We start from the raw sequence: 15,471 nt of genomic DNA, 5'->3' as shown, positions 1-15,471 counted from the left end.
AAGGCTCCCCTCTTGCAGGTTTGAGGTGAATAGATTTTTTTTCCTTGGAGGAGGAGCCTGTTTCGTAAAAAAAGGCATTTCCTGTTCCCACTAGGTGGCGCTAGGCCTAAGGGGTAATATTTCAATGCACTCTTGTTAAGGGTGGGATCCCGCATATATATGCCAGATATGAAAGATTGAACGTTGTTTCAAGGAGCTATTAGTCATTTACTGAATGTCATTTTGCCGAAAAAATGGCTGACTTTGGCACCACGCCCAGGTCAGACCCATGAATGAAACCATTTTGAAAATTTTAGATCTCCTATGTCTTCTGAATAGTCTAACCAATTTTGAAGATGATCCAACTAATTCCCTCTGTGACAAGGTCTCAAATGTGCACCCTGTTAATTGATAAAAATTTCACATTTGATTCAAAATACCCGATTTCCTGTTGGGTTTGGAATATGGGTTCAAGAGACTTTTTGGAGCAGTTTTGCACAAGGTATTGACTCCCCAAATTTCATAACTCTACGTTAAAAAAACCTAATAGGAAACGCCTTTTTGAAAAATTCAAGGGGGCGCCACTGAGCCATTTTGTTACATTTTTTTGTAACGCCGCAAGATTATCAAAATCCACGCAAAGCCGCATGTATTTGCACAACTTGGTGAGTTTTCGTGCATGTTCAGGCCTCCAAATGTATACTTTACTACAAGTGAATAAAAAATTCACATTCGATCCAAAATAACCGATTTTCTGTTGGAGTTGGAAAATGGGTGCAAGAGACTTTTTGGAGCAGTTTTGCATAAGGTATGGACTCCCCAAATTTCATTGCTCTACGTTGAAAAAACCCAATAGGAAAGGCCTTTTTTAAAACTCCTTTCTGTCGCCACTAGTTGGCACTGTAGAGTTGATGCAAATGACCCCTACCAGACCCTTCACAGTATGACTCTCAACAAGAACGGGAAGTTTGGCGCAGATATGTTGTATATCTGCCGAGTTATGACTGTTCAAAGTCTTTTGCGAGGCAAATTGTTGACGGTCATTTTCACTTTCCTGTTTGGACCCCTCCGCTTCAACGAAACCTCAATATTTTTCATCAGGCACCTGAACACATGTTTTGAGGCTCCCCTAAAACAGGTTTGAGGTCACCAGATTTTTTTCCCTTGGAGGAGGAACCTGTCTCGTAAAAAAAGGCATTTCCTGTTCTCACTAGGGGGCGCTAGGCCTAATGAGTAATGTTTCAATGCACTCGTGTTAAGGGTAGGATACCGCACATACATGCCAGATATGAAAAAGATTGAACGTTGTGTCAAGGAACTATTAGTCATTTACTGAATTTGTCATTTTGCCGAAAAAATGGCCAACTTTGGCACCACGCCCAGGTCAGACCCGTGAATGAAAACGCACCATTTTCAAAACTTAAGATCTCATATGTCTCATGAACAGTCTCACCAATTTTGAAGATGATCCAACAACTCCCTCGGCGATAAGGTCTCAAATGTGCACCCTGTAAATCGATAAAAATTTCATATTCGATCCAAAATAACCGATTTCCTGTTGGGTTTGGAATATGGGTGCCAATGCTTTTTTGGAGCGGTTTTGGACAAGGTATAGACCCCCCAAATTTCATTGCTCTACGCTGACGGACCCTAATGTTATAGGCGAAATTTAAAATTTCAAGGGGGCGCCACTGAGCCATTTTGTTACATTTTTTTGCAACGTTGCAAAATTATCGAAACTTACAATTTTCCGCACGTAGGTGCAAATTTTGGTCACTTTTCGTGCATGTTCAGGCCTCCAAATTGGCCGTTTTCATTTGCCCTTAAAAAAAAAAAAAATAAATAAAAATAATCCTTTCCAAAACAATAGGGCCTTCGCACGCTTAGTGCTCGGGCCCTAATAATAATACTTTGCAAAACAATAGGGCCTTCGCACGCTTAGTGCTCGGGCCCTAAAAATAATCCTTTTCAAAACAATAGGGCCTTCGTACGCTTAGTGCTCGGGCCCTAATAATCCTTTGCAAAACAATAGGGCCTTCGCACGCGTAGTGCTCGGGCCCTAATAATAATCCTTTGCAAAACAATAGGGCCTCTGCACGCGTAGTGCTCGGGCCCTAATAATAATCCTTTGCAAAACAATAGGGCCTCTGCACGCTTAGTGCTCGGGCCCTAATAATAATCCTTTGCAAAACAATAGGGTCTTCGCACGTTTAGTGCTCGGGCCCTAATAATATTTAAGTTGATCTGTTATTTTCTCTAATAGGAAAAAAAAGACACAACGTGAGGCAGAGGCGTACTTATAATAGTAATATTATACACAAATGATATTATTTACAGTGGTGGCAGAATTTGGGGGCGCGCGAAACATTTCCGTCTTCCTTGGGCGGGCGTAACAGAAAATAATTGAGAAGCACTGAGTTAATGCCTGACTCGAGTCGGAAAACACGAAAAAATCTGATTCGTGCATTAAGACCTGTAGTATGAACTACAGATGTCGGATCGGACGCCGATATGGGCAAAAAAATGCGCATCGGTATCGGTTCGGAACACTGGAAAAATTCTGATCCAGACTTCCGATCCAGTTTTTTTAAAAAAGTCTGGCCCGGGTTTTCCAGCGCACCGATTTATATAATCCATTCCATTTTTTTGCTTCGATTTCCCTCAAATCCGGTCCGCATTTTACGGCACACCTTCAACAAACTACATTTACATTACCGTCTCCCAATTTACCGAGAGACTTTATTGGTAAAAATGTCAGCTGTGTGGGATCATTTCACCTTAAAGGACGACAAAGATGAAGAGGCAGAGTGCAACATATGCCACAATAAAGTCCAGCGTAGTGGTAAAGCTGTAAGAAGTTTTAATGCAACCAACCTAATCAAGCATTTAGCGAAATACCACCACAAACAAAATGAGGAGTATGTTAAGAAAATTGAAGACAAAAAGAAAGGTCCTACGCAACTAACACTGGCAGAAACTTTTGCTATGCGTGACAAACTGGCACTCGACAGTCCCAAAGCCCAGGGAATAACAAGAGTCATTGCCGAAGAATTCGTTCTTGATGACGAGCCATTATCTCACGTGAGTAAAGACGCACCATCCAACACGCGATTCGCCCGCTGAAGATTCGAGAACGATTCACAAACATCCAAATTCCGATGATTGAAATATGTCAAGTAAAGCGAAACTAATACACAGCGCGGTCTTCAGGATGCAATGAGAAACTGACCGCATTGCGTCCCGAAAGTAAACATAACTTGTCTTAGACCCGGGTAATGCCAATGCTCGACTCACGGCTTTACCTGAATTCATGCCGCTGGATAAAAAACACAAGAATACCTGACTGCTGCTGACAGCCGCAACAAACTACTTCAATGTCGTTTTACTGGAGATAATAGATATCATGTATATAGAACCAGATGCTACACGACAGACTTTTTTTTTTCATTTAATTTCATTTCATTTCATGCAGTTACATTCATCTTCACAAATACAGATCTTTGCTTTCAAGAAACAACAGAGACAAAAAAAAGACACAAAACAAAACAAAACAAAATGCCTGAAAGGGAGTGGGACGAAGAAAACTTATTAAATCCCACCCCGATTTCTCAAGTATCATCAAAATAAATAACTATTTTCCTGCAACCTGTTTCTGTTTAGTTACATAGAATACTTCCTTCCCCGACACATGTAACGGGCCAAACCCTCAATATCGATTCCCTCAGTCAAAAGAGAGAAAACAAGAACAACAAAACCAAAATATGTGTATATATATATATATAATGTGTGTGTGTGTGTGTGTGTATATATGTGTGTGTAAATATATACAAATACACACACACTTATATTGCGTATATCCATACCAGTATGGTAAAAAGACCTACACTGTACATTTAAGACCCTCCCTGAATATACTTAGACCAAATTAATTGTTTATAATGAAATTTATATATGTGAATATTTTTACACTCTCTTAGTGATGAACTCAGATTGTTCCATAATTTAACTCCTCGTACAGACACACAGAAGCTCTTACGAGTCGTTCTAAATCTAGGAAGTACGAACTCCCCGTAAGCTCTTAAATTGTGAGCTCTTTCACGAATGGTGAAATGTGTTTGTAACTTTGCGGGTAATGTGTTTTTAAAAGCTTTGTATAGAATTATGGAAGTGTTGTAATCGACTAGGTCTTGAAATTCAAACAATTTAGATTGAAGAAATAGTTCATGGGTATGATCCAGAAATCAAGTCTTATGAATGATGCGAACTGCTCGTTTCTGTACTATGACTAAAGGATTTGTCGTATTGCGATAGGTATTCCCCCACACTTCCATACAGTATGTAAGATATGGGAGAATCAAGGTACAGTACAGAATACGGAGTGCATTGTGATCAAGATATATTTTAACTTTGTTCAAAATTGAAAGGCTTCTTGAAATTTTGGTTTTTATATGTCTGATGTGGGGTCTCCAAGACAGTTTGTCATCAGTTATAACTCCCAAAAATTTATTCTCAACATTTTCAATTTGTATACCTTCAATACTATATGTTGGTTTTGTATCAATTTTACTTATATTCAATGATAATTTATTTATATCCATCCATTCTTTAATCAAGTTTAGTTCCCTGTTCACGGTAGTTACAAGTTCAATGTAACTGTCACTAATGTAAAAAATATTTGTATCATCTGCGAAGAGAATGAGTTTTATAACTTGGGATACATTAAATATACCATTTATATACAAAGAGAAAAGCTTAGGCCCCAACACTGACCCCTGTGGAACCCCACATGAAATACCTAGTTTATTTGATGAATAAGAGCCGATGTTGACATATTGCTCCCTGCCTGTTAAATAACTTTTCACCCAGTCCCCAGCTACCCCACGAATACCATATTTTTCTAATTTTTCAAGTAAGATTGAATGATTTATTGTGTCAAAAGCTTTCTTGAGGTCAACAAAAATCCCAACCGCATATTTTTTCTGGTCAAGTGCATTAGTAATTCCCTCTACTGCCTCAATTATTGCCATTGAAGTAGTTCTATGCGTTCTAAACCCATATTGTCCTGCATTTAGTATTTGATGTTTCTCTAGGAACTTTTCAAGTCTAGAATTAAAAAGTTTTTCTAAAATTTTTGAAAATTGTGGCAATAGAGAGATTGGTCTATAATTTGTGAAATTGTGTTTATCGTTGCTCTTGAATAATGGTATTACTTTAGCAATTTTCATTTTTTGAGGAAAACAACCAGACTGAAGTGATAAATTACAGAAATATGTTAAGGGCTTTACAATGGAAAATATAATCTTTTTTATTACTAACATGTTAATATCATGATAATCCACAGATGACTTACTTTTACATTTTAATACAATATTAATAATTTCCTTGTCGTCTGTACATGTGAGGAACATCGAAGATGGATTTCTTCTAATCGTTTTGTGACAGTTATTAACAGTATGGCATGGAATTTCAGCAGCCAACTGAGGGCCAACATTTGTAAAAAAAAATTTATTAAAACCATCAACGATATCATTAATGTTATGGATGTTCCCATTTCCATCGGTAAAATAATCAGGATATGATGACTTGACTGCGTTAGCAACATTGAAGTATTGAAAACCAGATGCGTTAGTAAACAGCCGCCATCTTAAAGCAGAAGACTTCCCTAGTAGGCTGTTGTGAACCTTCCAAGCGAACCTGATTAACTCTTTATCTAAAATACTCCTAAATCGGCAAAATCTTGACTTCAATCTATCTTCAAAACAGTTATAAAACTTTCACATGTCGAAAGTAGACAGAAGGGAAATTATGGAATAACGGGAGCAATTTTAACAATTTTAACAGTTGATTCGCAAAATTAAATGAATTGAATGTAGTTTAAAGCTGTTGATACAGAACGGGGACTTGAGTATTTTATTTACTGTGTGAGATGTGCTTTAATGCTTTTGCACAATAACAGTATTAACAATATTCACAATAACAGTATTAACAATATTCACAATATTTACAATAGTTAATGCAATTATGTGTGTTTAAAACTAGGTGTTATAAAACTAGGTGTTATGAAAAGGCTGCGTTCCTCAGGGGGTGGTTAGATTAGCTTGTTGTGAGCTACTCGCTCCGCATCAACCTTTTCTCCTGACGGCCGCCAGCGTAAAGCCTAATCTCTGTCTCCGTTCTGATCCTTGTCTTCGTCCTCCTCTAGGTCTTTATTATTTTGCTAGATTTAGACCTAACAACTGTTTTAAAATGTTAACTGAAATAGTCGTTTATTTAAACCTGAGAGGCTTTTTATACAATTTTTGCAACTAATGCACGAAACATTAAAAGCATCTAATAGCTTGGGGGATTTGTGTGATTTTCCACTGAGGTTGTTGGTGTGTTTTGCTTTTTAAAGACAGTTTACAATATTATTTGCACGTTTGACTGACTATGCCATTTCTGTTTATTTATAATGTTTTGTGTTTTGTCACTGAATAAACAGGTCAGTTTCTTGTTACCAACCGTTGTGTGTTATTCAAACTCACCTAATTCAGCTGGCTAGTTGTTGTCAAGGCTACTAAAACCGTCTTCAACATGAGTCTGACAACTAAGTAAGGAGGCTAAATAACTTTAAACTTTAACACATCCTCAGATAGGTCGGTATCGGCCAGTATCTGTATCGGATCGGAAGTGCAAAACAATATCAGTATCGGATCTGAAGTGCAAAAACCTGGATCGGGACATCCCTAGTATGAACATAGCCTAAGAGACCTGCACTGCGAATCACACCTGTTCCCCTTTTCCTGCTGGGGTGTGTGTGTGGTGGTGGCTGGGGTGTGTGTGTGTGTAATATGTTTACAAAAGATGCTGCTGCTGTAAAGCTTTTATTACTGTTGCACTTATTTTCAAGTTTTGATGTTTTATACAATATGCATTTATTTTTTCAGTTAATTGATGAATAAGAATAGTAGTTATTCGATTTCAATGTATGTCCATGTTGTTTTGTTTAGAGTAAAATGACACCTCTGTTGGATATAAAAATTCTGATGTGCGTCATTCATCTTGGTGTGGCACAATGATTGGCAAGAAAATTTAAAAGTGGCACTCTACACCAAAAAGGTTGCTGACCCCTGTTGTAGAGTATCATTGTAACATTGGAAGCAGTTACTCACAGTGTTACTCATTACTTGAGTATTCTTTTCACCAAATAAAGTTTTTACTTGTACTTGAGTACATTTTTTGGAAGACTACTTTTACTTTTGTAACGTTATTTTGAAGTAACGCTACTCTTACTTGAGTAGTTTTTGGCTACTCTACCTGTTATGCAGTCAAAAAGCAAAAAGTAATAGAAATACTCAACATAATGAAGACCTTTGCGTCCAAGCAACTGAGCATTGAAAAAGATCCCGATGGCATATTGATGTTTTGCAGCTTGTTTCACACGACGAATCATCCTTGCCTGGTGGTGGCGGCCATTTGGACGACGGGCAAACACAAAACACTACAAAGAAGAACAGACGCCGGAAGTAAAGGCATGATTTTTGTTTCACTTTTTGTGTGAGCTAAATTTGAAACTAAAAACACTTGCCGTGGGAAGCGCGCACTGGCTATGACAACAACAAAATGGAGCACAACCTGAAATTTTTAGGTAACACTTTTTTTGACGCTGTGTCGCTGCTGTCTTGTTTCCGCTGGAAATGGCTAATGGAAGTTTGCTGTAATGACACACACGGGTCACTCTTACAAACATGTCCAAGTTTACCTGCTAAATTTAATGAGCTTGCTGCCAGATTTCTACGTCCGCCGTAGACGCAACCTTTGACGCGAAAGTGACTCGTAAAGTCCTTGGTGTTACCTCGCAATGGACATTATCATTTCTGACTTTCGTCAAATGCGGTTACTGGTCGTAATGTGTGGCTGTTGTGAACGCGCTATACAAACACATTTGACATGACTTTTAGCCTTGAAGCTATTGATTTTAACTCATTTGCAGCCCTTGACAACGATAGACATAAAATCAATTTTAACTGGGATGTCTGGCAATGAATGATCATGTTTAATCAATGAAAAAGAGAGACCAAATTATAAACAGCTCTCTGCATGCCACTAGGTGTTCAACAATCTAATGCATTTGCTTAATGCATGCTCCAGGCTCACCATAGTGCATTGATTTCAAACAGATGGCATCAAACCCGAAGGTCCAAACGGCACCACTACCACGGAGGGAGCTCCTTGTCTATTGGCTGCTGTCCTTTGGGTCCCATTTTTACTCTTTTTATGAACTTCACAGGTTCTCAAAAGGTAGGACTCGTAGGAGAGTAATTGTCAGCACTTTGGTAAAGCTTGACAAATATTGTAATTTGAGGGATTTGTGTTTCAGAGCATGAAGCTGGATTGGATAGGGAGTTCGTACTGGAAAAAGGGTTTCTTAATGGCTTTAAAAGGGTATGTTTTGAAATTGCCGACTGTCACTATATGTGCACTATATGCAATCGCTCTTATAGAAAGTAGTAACATTAATGTGAGTTTAAGTTTAGTCATAGATTTTTTCTATGTTTAGTTTTTTCATGTATTTTTGGTCAGGATGCATTGGACTTTGAGTGGACGTTCTGGACCGCTTGGGCTAAGAAGTCCTTTCTATGGACTCTGATTGGGCATGCTGTCATATCTAGATTGTGCAGCGCCCTTTACCCGCAGGTCGGAACCAACCCACCTCATGCAAATTCTCACTTTTTCCCCTTAGACTCTGGATTGTTATTTCCACAAGATGTAAGTAAGCCATTTTTTTTTTACCTTTTGTCACCAGCTTCGGGTCATGGCACTCACAGTTTACGGCCTCTCAGCAGCCAGCAGCGTTTTGGGACTTAAAGGTGTGGCTGTTTTGCTTGTGCATGTGGCTTTGTCTTTCTTCGTGGCCCAGCTCAGAAAGCCCATTCTGTGTTGGACCTGCAACCTTCTGTTCCTCTGCACCCTTCACATCAGACAAATTCAGGACATTGGGGTAAGTGTAACGGCTAAATGCAAACACAAACCGGGAATAGAATTTAGATGGCGATTGTGGTGATGCTTTTTTGGAATATGTATGTGGTTTGAATATGAAGATATATTTAATGGACACAAGAGCATGTAAGAGCTTGACATTAAATGTAGTGACAAACCTGTTTGATTGTTTCAAGTGTGTTACTTAAAGTGTGTTTGAAAAATGTGAAAAATATCCAATATTTCTTTCAATATTTTTTTTTCCCAACATGTTTTAAATAACATTTTTACATTCATTATTGTAATTATATATTTAAAAATAATCATTAAAATATTTTAACTACCCATAACACAAAAATTGAAATGTTGAATTCTCATATTTTTGATGATACAATATATGAGTGCAGCAATAATATTTAATTGTGCTAAAATTCTAACTACCGTAACTGTATTAATGTCAGTGTATACCAGTCAGTGTATATACCATGTAAAGGAAAGTCAATCTGAAAGGTGTGGGGTTATTTATTAATGTGTTTTTATTTCAAATGTACTAGTGTATATCAATAAAAGTAATTAATTTAAAAAAAAAGATCAAATTAAAATACAGTTTAGATCCAGACATTTTGCCTTTTTTAAATTCCCGTGCCTTACAAAAATATTTGACTATAATTGATGATAATATACAATATTTGCCACTGTGATAAAAATTCTGTAACAATCCTACTTACTTTACACAAAGATTTAGCTAACTTTCCTTGCTTTTTTACCCCTGGGTTTCCCAAAGAGAGGCTGGTACGAGCAGCAGGAGGAGTACTCTTTGCTGTTCTCCAGTGTATCGATGAATACTCTTCGCCTTATCAGCTTCAGTCTGGAGCACTGCGAGAGCCCCGCGGTCCACTCCGACGGCGTCCTGCAGCTGGGGTGGCTTTTGTCCTACACGTTTTACCATCCTTTCTTCTACAACGGACCTGTCATTACATACAACGACTACGTGGAGCAGGTAAGTCAGAGAAATTCTTTAACCTGCATGAAGTTGACACTAAGTGATGTGGATCATCGAATGTTAATTTTGTCAAGTGCTATATGGATGAAGTGTCTCTTGCTTTCAGATGCAGAGGGCTGTGGAGGAGCGCAAGCAGCACAAAGGAGGCGCTCACTACCTGTTGTTTCGTTCCGCACGGATCTTGGTGTGGTGGTGCATTGCCGAATACATGATTCATGCCATGTACATGCACGCCATCAAGTCCAACGAGACTTACCTGGAGATTCTGCCACCTTGGGCCTTGGGTAAGTTACCGGTTGCACTGACTGACCCGTTTCTTTGATACTCATGTGACGGTTTGAATTTTAATTAGGCCTACATCTCTTTCCCTTTGCCCATCAAGTGTTTCCTTATTTCTGTTAACAAGTGTACACTCATTTATTTCCAATTACCAATACAATTAAAACTACCCCAAATAAATGGGCAAATAGAGGCCAGGAGGACTTTTCTTCACAGATTTATCTTTTTTTTTTTTTTTCCCACTTGTTTTTTATTCCCTTTTACAAAACAATTCACACTTACACCCAGTGTATTGAAATGACAAACAACAAACCTAGGCAAGATACACCAACAAATCAGAAAGAAAAACATGCATATAAAAGTTAAATTAAAAAAAAAAAAAAAAAAAATAATAATAATAATAATAAATAAAAATAATACTAGTCTACAGTATCGTGGCCCAGCCTTCAATCTCTCCTGAATAATCCAGTCCACATCAAAGTTCTTGTTTATCGTTTGAAATTGGTGCCCTCTTTTATTTTCTAAAGTCTCTCCATTTCTTCCATTTCTCTTCAAATTGACTTTCTTGCAGTCTTAATCTAAATGTAATTCTTTCCATTTCACATAGCTCTTCCACCGTGCACATCCACTGCTCCTCAGTTGGCTGATCCACTTTACACCACAGTCTCGTGATTGTTTTTTTTACTTGCAGTCAACAACACTTTGACAAGGTACTCATCCTCCTTTTGAATCATTTCCCGAGTTAAGTTCCCCAAATAAAGCACCTTGAATGTTTTTGGAATAGCATATCCTATTATTTTCCGCAAATCTTTCCAAATTATATTCCAATATTCTTTTATATTCTGGCAAGACCAGAATATATGCAGGTGTCCCACGTCCTTATAGCCACATGCTCTCCAGCATGGTTGTTGAGTGAATATAATTTCTTTCTTTTGCAGAGGACTTATAAAAAAGCGTACGATATTTTTCCAACTAAATTCTCTCCAAACCTTGGAGCTAGTGGATGTGCTCTGTGTCTCACACATCTTTGACCATTCTCCCTCGGTTATTTGTGCTTTAAGTTCTTTCTCCCATTTTTCTTTAATGTACAGAGATGTGTGTGTCTGACATGACATGAGTGCTTTATAGAGTTCAGAAATAACTTTGCATTTTTTCCCATCATAAACTTTCTTGAATACCTTGATAATCTCATTTTCAGTTACACCCTTGACCTCTTTGTCATAGTAGTCTTTCAATTGTATGTATCTATAATTGTCCTCCTCTTCCAATCCAAATCTCTGCTTCAATCTTTCAAAACTCTGCAGCTTGCCTCCTTCCACCACTTTAGTTATTGCCGTTATGCCTCTTTTTGCCCACCTCCTAAACCCTTTATCATTTAATCCTGGTGTAAAAGTTTCATCAAATGCGAACCAACTCAGAATTTTTGTTTCCCTTTCCAGATTGTACCTTTCCACCACAGTTTTCCATATATCCACTGTATTCTTAGTTATCTCCCCCAGTTGGTTATGCAGTGTTTTAATTTGTTCCTTGTGTGCTATTAAATTCCGCATTTCAATATTTGTTTTTCCTAATTCAATATCTTTCCATTTTGCAGAGTAACCTTCCTTGCACCAATAAACCAAAGGTCTAATTTGTGCTGCAAAGAAATATTCTTGCAGATTTGGCAATGCCAATCCGCCCTTCTCCTTTGGCAGCTGCAGAGTCTTGAACTTTATTCTTGGTCTTTTACCCCTCCAAATGAACCGCGAGATCCACTTGTCCCATTCTACAAATTGTTTTTTTGGAACTTTCACTGGCAGACATTGGAACAAATACAATAGTCTTGGCAAAACATTCATCTTGACCACTTCTATTCTTGAACTCAGATCAGTAACCATATCCGACCACCTCTCCAAGTCTTTTCTTATTTCTTGGTTGATTTTTGTATAATTTGCTTCATATAAATTGTCCATTCCCTTCGCTATATTCACACCCAGGTATTTTATTGATCCAGCTGTCCAATTTATTTTATACATATCATTTATTTCCTGTGATGGCACATAGTTTATTGCCAATATTTGAGTTTTGGAGATATTGACCTTATATCCCGAGTATTTCCCGTAATCCTCCAATAGCCTCATCAACTTTGGTAAGTTTTCATTTGGTTGTCGCAAGTAGACCAAAATGTCATCTGCAAACAACCCTATTTTATGCTCTTCCCTTCCAATTGTCACTCCCTTGATATTATCCTGTTGTCTTATCATTTGTGCTAATGGTTCAATGACCAACGCAAAAAGAGTTGGGGAAAGGCCACATCCCTGCCTCGTCCCTCGTGCCAATTTGAAATTTCCAGTCAGGCTGCCATTTATCTTAATTCTTGCATGTGGGTCCTGATATAGGGATCTAATGCAATTAATAAATCTTTCATCAAAACCAAATTTTTGCATTACTGTAAAGAGAAAGGCCCAATTAACACTGTCAAAGGCCTTTTCCGCGTCTATGCTTACCAAGATTGCACTTTCTCCTTTATTTTGTATTTCCTCCATGATAAGGAGTGTCCTTCTAATATTATCTTGTGTTTGTCTTTCCCTGATGAAGCCTGTCTGGTCTTCATCTATCAAATCATGCATAATTGTCTCCATTCTCTTGGCTATTATTGATGTATACAGTTTATAATCCACATTCAAAAGTGAAATGGGCCTGTAGTTACAACATTGCTCTCTGTCTTTACCTTCTTTAGGAATAATTGAAATGATGGCCTCTTTCCAGGAGGGGGGGATCTTTCCTGTCCTAAGAGTATAATTAAATGAACACTGTAAAACTGGAGTTAACTCCTCTTTGAATGTTTTATAAAAGCAAGCCCCAAATCCATCTGCACCTGGTGATTTTCCTGGTTTTACTTGGCTTATTGCCTTTTGTATCTCCCCCATTGAAATTTCCGATATCAACATCGCATTTTGTTTTATGCCTAGCTTTGGTAAATCCAAATTATCTAAAAAATTGGTCGTATATTCTCCTTCTTCTGACCACGGTTGAGAATATAATTTACGATAATAATCTTCAAATATTTCTCCAATTTCCTCAGGGTCATATGAAATTTTATTGGTTATTGGGTCCCTCATTTTATGAATACCATTTAACTCTTGTTGTCTCCTAACACGTCTTGCCAATATTTTGGTTGCTTTTGATCCTCCCTCATAGTAAGTTTGTTTAAGGAGTCTTGCCTTTTTTTCCAACTCATCCAGCAAGATATTATCAATGTTTTTTCTAATCTTCTTCATCTCATTACATAAATCTGGATCATTCGTCTCTTTATGTTGTTGTTCCAGTTCTTTTAGATCTTTTGTTAGTTTTTGAAATGTGTTCAATCTGGCCCGTTTTGTGAATGTGGCGTACGAGATCAGCCTCCCTCTGAGTACTGCTTTTAGGGCATCCCATAAAATTACTGGATCCACCTCCCCATTATCATTATCTTTCATATAACTATTTATTTCCCCTTTAATTTGTTCGACCAAGTCTTTGTTGTTCAAAATACCTTCATTAAGTCTCCATAATGTATTTCTCCTTCTATTGTTCAAGTGAATTTTCAGATAAATTGTGCTATGATCTGCTATGTCCATCACTCCTATTTTACATTCTCTCACTCTATTCATATCACTTTTATTCATAAGAAAGAAATCAATTCTAGAGTATACTCCATGTGCAGCTGAATAGTGAGTGTAATCTCGAGTCTCTGGGTGCAGTTCTCGCCACACATCTGAAACATCCATTAGTGACATCATTCTATTCATATACTTATTAATGTGTTTCTTATTTCTCTTTACACTTGTAGTATCCAGTTTGTAGTTCAATATCACATTAAAATCACCCCCACATAGTAAGATTCCTTCCATTTCCAAATTTATCATATCAAAAATCTTCTCATACACCTTTTTGTCACTTTCTGGAGGGGCATATATGTTAAACAGTGTCACCAATTGATTTTCTAATTCCCCTATTACCATGATGTACCTTCCCTTCTTATCTCTAATTTCCTTTTTCAGGTCAAACTGCACCTTATTAGAAATCAATATCATCACTCCCCTCTTGTGATTTTGTCCATATGAGCTGGAGAATGAGTTACTGTAACCTAACTTTTTAAATGTTTCATGCTCTTCCCGTGTTAGGTGTGTTTCCTGGAGAAAGATGACCTGTATTTTTTCTTTTCTGAATTTGGATAAGGCCTTTTCTCTTTTCTTTTTGTTGTTCAGGCCATTAATATTTAATGACACCATCATTATATCATTGTGTGACATTTTTTGAATCTCTGAGCATTATTCTAGACCCCTTTACTGTAACACAACACCGAACAGACAAAAAAAAAACAGAAACATACAACCCAGACTCCCCGGTAATTATGAACCTTATTTCCCACAGGTTCAGTCTCCCTGTTGGCGGGAGAAGGGGATCTCCTTCTTTAAACAAAGGGCCCCTCCTAGTATATTGGGATTTCCCTAAATCAGAAATTCCCTTGCTACTAGTTATGTCCAACATAAAAATACATTTCTAAGACTCCTTGTCGAAATTTAATTAATTTAAGAAGCATCATTAATCATAAGCAGAGAGGATGTGATAACGATGAGGGGGTAATGTTAATGATCCCCATTCACCCAACCGTCGAATGATCTTAACTTTGAAGGAAAAAATATTCAATCCCCATTGTCACTCTTTGTACTCCACCCCATCACTACTCCCTCTAATGCACAAAACAAGCATTTACTCATCTTCAATTGCTCTTCTAAATTCCTGCAGCTTCCTTCTCGCTCGGCCCGCAGTGTCTTCAGGCGAATCCAACGACGCGGCTTTTTCGGCGCTTGTCGCGTTCCTCTTGTCGATGCGTTGCCATGTTAACGCACGAACGCGTTCCTCGAGTGATGTTAGGCCGCTTCCCACGCTGTCCTGTTGCTCCTCGATCTCCAGACCTCTTCTCTTCATGTCTCTCGTTGCTTCTCCCGCGCTGTCATAGATCCTAGGACCATCTGACCAATGGATCCTGATTTTACTGAGGGGTGTTTGAAAGCGTATCTTTTTTTCTTTCAAAACTTTTTTAACCTGAGTGTAGGATTTGCGCTTCTTCAGCACCTCTGTGGGGTAATCGTGGTCAAAAAAAATCTGCCTTCCTTCAACTTGAATCTTTTTTTTCCAAGCCTTGGCCAAAATACTTTCTTTAGTCTCGTATTTCAAAAAGTTGACCACAATAGACCTCGGAGGTGCTCCCGGTGGCGGTTTCTTCC

The 15,471-nt window shown here is 38.0% G+C and overlaps 1 protein-coding gene across 8 annotated transcripts in view; it reads left to right on the top strand.

The window, feature by feature from the left end:
* LOC130919691 (protein-cysteine N-palmitoyltransferase HHAT-like) overlaps window positions 1-15,471 on the top strand; it is a 288,601-nt gene that overhangs the window by 180,611 nt on the left and 92,519 nt on the right. For 5 of the 8 annotated variants that reach the window (XM_057842365.1, XM_057842364.1, XM_057842366.1 and 2 more), the window contains exons 2-7: window positions 8,139-8,259; window positions 8,339-8,403; window positions 8,542-8,655; window positions 8,765-8,959; window positions 9,722-9,937; window positions 10,047-10,224. In XM_057842365.1, coding sequence (XP_057698348.1) covers window positions 8,139-8,259; window positions 8,339-8,403; window positions 8,542-8,655; window positions 8,765-8,959; window positions 9,722-9,937; window positions 10,047-10,224 — 889 coding nt within the window. Of the gene's footprint in view, window positions 1-7,389; window positions 7,607-8,138; window positions 8,260-8,338; window positions 8,404-8,541; window positions 8,656-8,764; window positions 8,960-9,721; window positions 9,938-10,046; window positions 10,225-15,471 lie in introns of those variants that run through there. The other 3 variants (XM_057842361.1, XM_057842360.1, XM_057842362.1) reach the window with 2 other exon arrangements.

This window comes from Corythoichthys intestinalis, chromosome 1 (assembly GCF_030265065.1).
Source record: "Corythoichthys intestinalis isolate RoL2023-P3 chromosome 1, ASM3026506v1, whole genome shotgun sequence".
In the NCBI taxonomy this organism is placed as follows: domain Eukaryota; kingdom Metazoa; phylum Chordata; class Actinopteri; order Syngnathiformes; family Syngnathidae; genus Corythoichthys; species Corythoichthys intestinalis.
The sequence above is the reverse complement of the archived record's forward strand: the minus strand, read 5'-3'. Positions and strand labels throughout refer to the sequence as shown.